Below are 9,290 nucleotides of genomic sequence, written 5' to 3'. Positions count from 1 at the left end.
ACTAAGGCGAGAACCCTGGAGAAATAAGTAAGTAACACAGTTTGGATGTTGACCTGTACTGAAGAAACACAATTTTGAACTGAAATTATTATAAATGTTGTCTATAAATTTGTGATGGTTTCTTGTTTTGGGGTTTTCATTGCACTGAAATAAAAACTAATAATTTACCTGTATGATAGTGATTCTAACACCGTACTGTCAATTCTATTTTATTAAGTTCTATTCTCTCTCAGTGAAAGTTGCTTTAGTGGCATAAATATGTTGCCAAGGCTAAATTTCATATTGTTGAATATTTCATGTAAAAGTAGATAAATAATCCCTAAACAAATATCGTAACCTACAGTACAATAATTAAGAACACAGAAAAATGCAGTGCAGTTTCTATTCTATTCTATACTACTCGATTCTATTCCGTGGTGGCATTGCTCATGCGCAGTTTTTTGCTAGGGAAGAAAGGGGAAAATGTCTCTGGCGAGGTGAGTCCCGCGACAAAGCTCTTTGTGTTTTTATTTAAGGAAAATGCTGTCGTATTAAGTTTTCACTCTGTGTTGTATGATGTATAGACTGCGCTTAATATTTAACAATGATACTTTGGCATGACCGCCATCGTTTCATCGTTTTAAGTAAAGCTAATGGCAATAGCTAATGCGAACTAGCTAGCTAAAATGGTATGTCGTAAGCTAGACGTTTAGCCGGCCAGCTTAGCTAATCATACAGCCATTGTCACAACATTTACCAACTGTGTATTAATGATGTGCTAATTTTATGCTTCAGTCGGGGTCTAAGAATTATACTAGTTAGACCTCACGACGCTTAGCTAGCTAGCTAGCACCTAACACTTCCGAGTGATGCTTAAAGTTATTCGTTGTCACTAACGGTGGCTAGGCCCCACAGCAGTTGCGCAACTACACATAACAATGAGTTTTATATACGTGTTATTCTGTCTGCAGCTTTTTACCGGCGCCGACCCAGCTGTCTCAAGACCAGCTGGAGGCAGAGGAGAGGCTCCGGGCCCAGAAGTCCTACTCCACTGCCCTGGTTTCGTCCCACAGAGAGCCCCCTCCTTACGGACACAGAAAAGGCTGGGTGCCCCGTTCACTCGAGGTTAATTACTGAATTCAGCCATGAGATGGACAGTTATTTTAAATGTTAAAAATTACTTTAACATGGGTCGTGTTTTCTCACTTGATTGGTTGGGGGAAGTTTTATATACCCAAATGGCTCATTACACGTGGAAAAGGCATTGCCATTAAACACGTAGTACATCCTCTCATCTTGGCTGTTTAATCTGTGTCTTCTGCAGGACTTTGGAGATGGAGGAGCTTTCCCAGAGATCCATGTGGCCCAGTTTCCTCTGGAGATGGGCAGGAAGAAGAAGACATCCAATGCTCTGGCAGTGCAGGTGGATGCAGAAGGGAAGATCAAATATGATGCCATCGCTAGACAAGGACAGGGCAAGGATAAGGTATGCAGGCGAATGACTGCTTCAGTTGTCTGCAAGAATGCTCTCAACACACACTTAAAATGTAACCAGGAATAACTTTAAGCCTTTGTGAAAATAACAAGACTAGTAAAACTGAAGTTGGTAGTTCAAATGGGTGATGAGTAGTAACACATTACTATGAGAGCCGTGTCTTTCTGTGAAGTCACAGGTCTCTGTCTTGGCTCACGTCATGCAACACCTCCCCTCTGAATCTTTGCCTGACAAAATCCAGCTTGTTTTAAGTGCCAGTGATTTTAGTGCTATATGTCCTTTCTCATTTATAGTATACACACTGACTATGATGCATGTCGTCAAAACAACTCATTGTCATGGTCCATATCATGTTCTGATTTGAATAGCTGGCTTCATCAGTCAACGACTTCTAAGAATTTCTCATCTTTCATTGTTGCAGGTGGTCTTCAGTAAATACACAGACCTTCTTCCAAAGGAAGTTCTAAATGAAGATAGTTCAGAGCTACAGAGGCCTGATGAGGAGGCCGTCAAAGAGGTAAGACATGGTGGAGAGTGTGTGTGTGTGTGGTGTGTGTGTGTGTGTGGGAAACCTGTGTTAATGCAGGTTGCCATCAGATTGAGTTAACACCTTAACATCAATAATCATCTTAACATGATTATTGTTGTGGGTCCATTGTAGCTTACAGAGAAGACTCGTGCTGCCCTGGAAAAGCAGGTGTCTCAGAAGATTGCTGCTGCCATGCCTGTAAGAGCTGCAGACAAACAGGCTCCTGCACAGTATATCAGGTATGTATTAAAATGTTAACAATGTTAACATCATTTTAGAACAGTCAGATGCTCAATGGGAGAGAAGGAGAGTAGGAAATATTGACGTTATGTGGGACTGCAGATAGTGATGAGAAAGATTCCCAGCTGACATATGATATCATGAAACACTTAAGTACATACTGTCAGCTCTATGTTTGTATGTGGGTGAGGGTAAAAGTTTTGTGCATGGTGACACAGTTCTACTTCTTTTTCTCTCTTTAAGATACACTCCATCCCAGCAGGGAGTAGCTTTTAACTCAGGGGCCAAACAGAGGGTGATCCGTATGGTGGAAATGCAGAAAGACCCCATGGAACCTCCACGTTTCAAGTAAGTAAACCTGTCTCCATCACAGTAGCATGATGTCATGGGACCGGTTTAGCTAACAAGTCAATACTACATTACTTCATGAGAGCTTAATGCCTTTTTTTACTTTGAGAGGAGTGCCTATTTGGAGTTCCCTCTAAAAATGTAAAATAAGCATTATGAAATTAATACTCATTTGAATTATTTTGGTCGGCTGTGATTCAAGACTTTAAGTGAAGTTCTTTCTCAGTTAAGGTTTGTGTAAAAATCCTAACTACATAATTCTAGTAATCATGCGTGTTCAGATTGATTTCTAAAATAAATTATGTTAAGATCTCCTTTAGTAAGTAGTATTTTCACACTGAATAAATTGTCATGGCCATCTCTTATTCTGAAGAAAATAATCTAGAAAAATGATGTGTATTATTGCGTGTTTCAGGATCAACAAGAAGATTCCTCGTGGACCACCCTCTCCTCCTGCCCCTGTCATGCATTCTCCAAGCAGAAAGGTACAGTTAACTTTACAAATTTGAGAATGTAAAATTGGCTGTAAGACAAAGTCTGCTTTTAGTACTATATTGATACATTTAAAATAAAGCGGCACTGTCCAAAAGATGTTATATTAAAAATATTTTCTCCCCTCGATTTTAGATGACTGTCAAGGAGCAGCAGGAGTGGAAGATTCCTCCATGCATCTCCAACTGGAAGAATGCTAAGGTAAATGACGCCTGAACTGATGGTAATTGTGAGTTGTCAATGCAGGCATATTGATGCCTTTTGTTTTTGATATATTGCCCAATTATGTATTTTAATTAGTTTGTTTTGTATGAGACTCCAGGTCTTGTCATTGTTATTTTTGTTGGGTTGTCTCGCTTCCCTTTCTCTTCTTTTCTAATTTCTTTCTTGTGATGTGCTTAATTTTTCTCAGGGCTACACCATTCCTCTTGATAAACGTCTGGCAGCTGATGGTAGAGGGCTGCAAACAGTTCACATCAATGAAAACTTTGCCAAGCTGGCTGAGGCACTCTACATCGCTGATAGAAAGGTACAGCACCAACATTCTGACTGATTTGAACAACAGATTGGAAATGTAGCATTGCCCAAACCACAAATCTTTTTACCCATATTTAAAATAACATTGAAATGCTGGTTGTGTCTTTAGGCCAGAGAGGCAGTGGAGATGAGAGCCCAGGTAGAGAAGAAGATGGCCCAGAAGGAGAAGGAGAAGAAAGAGGAGAAACTGAGGGAGCTGGCCCAAATGGCTCGAGACCGGAGGGCAGGGATCAAAAGTGAGTCCCAGAAATAAGGACCAAGAAGTAGTAAAGTTTTATCAGATGCATACTTAAAGCATATATGACTAGAGTGTGTGTGTGTGTGTGTGTGTGTGTGTGTGTGTGTGTGTGTGTGTATGTATGTATGTATGTGTGTGTGTGTGGCATCTATGGGGGTGTGTGGATTGCTGAGCAAGTGGAGACTGTTGTTAGTACTGTTGCCAAGTTCCAAATCTGGAACGAGTGGCATAAGTGATGACAGCATTTTTCACCCTGCCGGTGTTGACAGGACCAGTAGGCTGTGAAATGATGTTTCTGCTTCCCCACTGATAAATCACATATATTTTAGGGGAAGAAAAATGTCCTGTTTTGTACATTCTTTTTGAATGACCGTTGTAGTTTAATCACATCACATTAATTCCGACCTCAAAATATGAATTTGTATTTTTTGTTATCAGTCCTAACACGTCAGCTGTGTTTTTGTCTTGCAAGTTTACTGACCGCTGACAGTTTTTCTTCACTTTATCTTCCCTGTCATGATGTGTATCAACCCCCCTCTTCACATTTTCATTTCTATAACATCTATATTTTATCCATCATCCCCAACTTCACCCTCAACCCATCTCTGCTTTTTCCTCATCTTTGTCTTTCTTTCTATCCCCATGTTACTTTTCATCTCTGCACTTCTACTGCACTATTTCACATCATCTGTCTCCCACTCCTTCCTCATGTGGTTTTCTTTCTTTTTTCAAAATTTCCTTTTTGTGTTTCATGCAGCAGGTGGCGAGGACAGCGAGGCCAGGGAGCGTGACGAGATCCGCCATGACAGAAGGAAAGAGAGACAGCACGACAGGAACATTTCCAGGGCTGCTCCCGATAAGAGGTGCTGGACACGCACTTTAAACACACTGCATGTGAACTCACCCACCCCTCTTTTCTATACACACACACACACACACACACATACACTGGTACAGATGTACTGCTCACTGCTGAATCATTCATGGGGCCAGCAGTAATACTGAACAAACGCAGCAGGATCCAGCAGAGTAGGTAGTAGTCCTTGACTGGAATGATGCGAAGACTGTTTGTGCATGTGAGATGAGCGATCAGTGTGTATTTGTGTGTTAACTCTGTTTGCACACTGTCAGGTTGCCGATTGATGGAACTGTGGCTCCCTGGAGGAGTGGTGGAAGTGAAATTCAGAAGAGAGCTCATTACAATCACAATTCCAGCTGTCAGAAGGCAGAAACCTTGTTATCTTAAAATTACCTTTCACTTAACTTTGAGATGGCTGTTTGCTGAAGGACATTCAAATGTCAAAGTCACCAAGAACTGAATGAGAAACTTTTCAGCAACATCATTTTATTACATACATATTTTTCATATATTATTTCTTTCATTTCTTAAAGCCCTAATAGCATTATCATAATCATAACGCATACTGATTGTAGAAATGACGTTGGGTTAAACCTGTAGGCATGCATTAAACTTTTAGGCAAATATTAGTTTTGTTCATTATTTTTCCTATATTTTCATCTCATTATTTTTTGTATCAGTTGTTTTTACAGTAAATCCTTGCTAAATCCCAGACTTTGTTCTTTGTTCCAGGTCCAAGCTGAGAGACCAGGAGAGAGACATCAGCGAGCTCATTGCCCTGGGCATGCCCAACCCTCGTTCCTCCAGTGAGGCCCAGTACGACCAGAGACTCTTCAATCAGAGCAAGGTTAGAACATTTCAAACCTACTTCAGTACATAAACACCATCTTAGATTATTTGTGTGGATTAGAGAAAAAGACAAAACATGTACAAGGCTGAATATCCAGTGCTACAACATGAAGAAACATTTCCAAAATAGTGTTACCAAGTGTGGACATCTCATAATCCACTTAAGCCAGCTGCATTTGCAAAAAGAGCCTTACCTCAAAAAAGCTGAAGTTGTTCAATTGTTGTGCACTGTTAAAAGTTTCTGAAAGTCTCTTCTTTCACTGACTTTCCAGGGTATGGACAGTGGTTTTGCTGGCGGTGAGGACGAGACATACAACGTGTACGACCAGCCATTCCGCAGCGGCAGAGACATGGCTTCAAACATCTACAGGCCCAGCAAGAATATAGACAAGGACGCCTACGCAGATGATCTTGATTCACTCATGCACAACAGGTACCAGGAATTACTTTGTTTTTGGTATATTTTTCATTAACAAAAAGTTTTTCACAGAATCAAAGACAAAGAAAATCATACAGAAAAATATGGACCAACAAATTAATTACCACTGAGCAGGGAAGACAGACCAGAACAGAGACTTATGTAAATTACTAGTTCTTAGAGAAGGCAAATAGTTTAAATGGGATGAAAAGGTTTAGAATAAGGCTAATTTGTCATTTTGTATGGATGTATGTGAAGCCGTGTCTTACAAGCACATTAACCCAGTATCGGAAAAAAAGGAGCACTCTTCTGCTTATTTCCATTTCCGGGTAAACATGGTGTGACCCTTAATAACTATGCTTTAGGGTGTTAATAGAAAATAAAACTACTTTTTTTTTTTTTAACAAATTAAGTGTAAAAACATACTAGGTTAATAGATTAAGAATAATAAGATGCTATAACACAGTTTAAAGCAGAGTTTAGAGTACCTTGTTGCATTCATATACATATTAATTAAAAACATTGTTTTGAAACCACTTTAATTACATTGATCAGATTATTAGCTTAACTGGCTGTGTTTTTACTAGTGATAATCACTAGGATTTATTTCAAAAACTAGATGTGGTGAAATGGAATGCAGCAAAATTTTCCCTAAAATAATTTCAAAACTCAAAATGGATCCCAAACTCCTTTTTTTGCCATTACCAGTTTGAAAGGACTTGTGAATTTGTCAGGCTTACCAACAGAACTGCTGAAGCTTTAACCTTCTCAAGTAGAAAGATAGAAAATAACAGTAAAAACCTGAATCATTTTGAGGTCATTCTAGCTTTATTTTGAGGCACGAGGCAAGCATGCACATGATGTCCCAGCAGGAGACCTTGTCCTGGGGGCACCAGTGTCACACTCTACTAGCCGAGCATAGCCTGTCCCATATGTTTAGTCATCAGCTTGTCATTGTCCTCTAGGAATGTTTGGCTGGCTGCGGGGTGCTACACCATTGTGCAAAACATTGAAAAGAAAATCTTTAACTTAAGCAGATTTCCCTGAGACATAAAAACATATGTTCCATGGAATAGCCTGATATTTTGGATTCAGTCCTGGTTTTCCAATCATAGAAAATGTTTGTTTGTACATCCACTGAACAAAAAGCAGCCTTTTAGTAAAGAGCTTGTAGTTTCATTCCTCAGTATAAAATGCCTGAATGGCAAAAAACAAGTAGAAGCAATTTGCAGCATATACATTTTTTTTTCTTCTGTCCCAACAGCCGGTTTGCTCCAGGCAAAGAGTTCTCCGGTGCTGACCATGGGCAGAGGCGGGAAGGACCAGTCCAGTTTGAGGAGGATCCCTTTGGTCTGGACAAGTTCTTGGAGGAGGCCAAGCAGCATGGCGGCTCCAAGAGACCATCCACCAGCAGCCGCTCAAAGGATGACTACCACGACAAGAAACGCAGGAAGGAGTGAGAGCACACCGGCACAGAGTCCACTCAGGACAGTTGATAGCATGTTTGAGGATGAGGAGCTAGTCTGCACCATCTCAGTGCTCAAGAGGGGTTTTAATATAATCAAGTCTCTATCAGGAATGAGTCTGATTTGATTTTTTTTTTTTTTTATTTTGTGAAAGATGCTCTTTATCTTTCCTTTTTTTTGTTTTACATTTTTTGTTTACTCAGCCCTGTACAGAACATGTTGAGCGCTCTTGCTAGATATAACATGAATAAACATGTTAAATAAAAAGCAAGTAGAGCTGAAACAATAGTTATGTATGAAATCTGCCTCTGTGTCTGGAAACGTCTCCTTGTATGGTGCAGCTGATGTCATTTCAGATCTAGACGGTAATATTTGGTAATATCTGGGCCCAGGAAATATGTAGTTTTTAGACATTAAGTGTTTTTTTTATACGTGTATACAGACCCAACCAGAAACTAAGCAGGAAGTGTTCGTATTTACCTTTGTCTCATTTGTCCCCACATTTTCCCGTTTTGAGTTTTTGTCAGCTGTGTTTTATTTAAGCCCCCAGTGTATTTCTGAGCACAGTTACAGCCCGTATTTGATGGCGGATATGTACAGTGATATAAACTTAATCTGTAAGATGTAAAGCAAGTCAGCTTTATAATTCTTGTACAGTACTACCAATGGAATAAATTTCATATAGTGTGTAACTGGTGTCTCTCTCCGTAGTTCTTGTTAACTGTTTTGTTAGGTACAAATTTAGAAATGAGATACAATGTTTTTCTCCATCAGCTTCTTCCAGTCTAGTTTAGTGCAGCCTAATTCAAACTTTTACAACATAGTGGCAAGTCCATTGGCTGTGTAATTGTTATAGTTTGGTCGTAGTAGATTTTTCCTATTTTAATCACCCAAGTAATGCATCCCATTAATATAGATGATTGAAAGCCCAAATGTATTCAGAATGTAAGTAATGATGTTTTTTCTTCTTTTTTTATTTATTTATTTTTTTTTTACCAGAAATGGCCTCTGCGATTTATGTGATGATTAGAGCAAAACTGGTTCCATTAATTACAATTAATTATGATTTATGCAGTCTGACAGTTTTATTTTCCCAGGCTTCTGCAAATAATCAACATGGCATTACGCAGCCCAGCAGACTTGCAAATCTCTGCACAGTGCCATCTTTCACTCATGCCTGAATAGGGCTCAGACAGTTGTTAAATGCACATGATTTATGTTTTTTCCAATGGGCAGTGTTTGTAGTTATGGCTTCCTGTATTAGTGTAGTGTTCTGGACTTGCATACTATGTTTTATTGCTGGTCTTTTTCAGCCACCAGAAAAATTACAGCCTTAGAACTGGGAGTGTAAAACCAGAAAGAATTCATATATATATATATATATATATATATATATGTAACCTTTAAGTAAATTATATATATATATATATATATATATATATTATATATATATATATATATATATAATTTACTTAAAAGTTACTTATGTTCATATGTTCATTACATTTTTTAAAACTTAAAGCTAACTTTGCTTTACCAGACTTTCAGTGGGGTTTCAGTGGAGAGTGTATGAATGTGGCAGTGAACTCTTGAGTTTTGAGAATCTTAACATAAAAATGTAATTGCTGAGCAGAAAATACCTTGTCTTCAGTCACATCTGTTGCTTATATATAAAGCTAAAGTTTCAATTCTGGATTGGTCACACCTGTGATACTGATTAGTTATAATAACTCTTCAAAATGTGGTATTGTCATTAAAATCCATTGTGGCAATGGCAGACACCACCACTGGCAGTGCAAGCTAGGATATAGAGATAACTAATAGTAAACAAATTCAGTGG

General features: G+C 38.9%; 1 protein-coding gene across 2 annotated transcripts; it reads left to right on the top strand.

Moving 5' to 3' along the window:
• The first annotated feature begins 415 nt into the window (after positions 1 to 415).
• Positions 416 to 8,142, top strand: snw1 (SNW domain containing 1). 2 transcript variants are annotated; one of them, XM_018697920.2, is made up of 14 exons: positions 416 to 476; positions 951 to 1,104; positions 1,304 to 1,465; positions 1,896 to 1,991; positions 2,136 to 2,242; positions 2,487 to 2,591; positions 3,007 to 3,076; positions 3,219 to 3,284; positions 3,496 to 3,612; positions 3,730 to 3,856; positions 4,619 to 4,721; positions 5,450 to 5,564; positions 5,839 to 5,999; positions 7,249 to 8,142. In XM_018697920.2, the coding sequence occupies exons 1-14, from the start codon at positions 463 to 465 to the stop codon at positions 7,442 to 7,444; spliced, it is 1,593 nt and encodes a 530-aa protein (XP_018553436.1). In that variant the 5' UTR covers positions 416 to 462; the 3' UTR covers positions 7,445 to 8,142. The 2 variants fall into 2 exon arrangements, with proteins under 2 accessions (XP_018553436.1, XP_018553435.1); XM_018697919.2 differs by having other exon boundaries at positions 4,616 to 4,721.
• Positions 8,143 to 9,290: the final 1,148 nt, after the last annotated feature.

This window comes from Lates calcarifer, linkage group LG7_1 (assembly GCF_001640805.2).
Source record: "Lates calcarifer isolate ASB-BC8 linkage group LG7_1, TLL_Latcal_v3, whole genome shotgun sequence".
NCBI lineage: Eukaryota > Metazoa > Chordata > Actinopteri > Centropomidae > Lates > Lates calcarifer.
The sequence above is the reverse complement of the archived record's forward strand: the minus strand, read 5'-3'. Positions and strand labels throughout refer to the sequence as shown.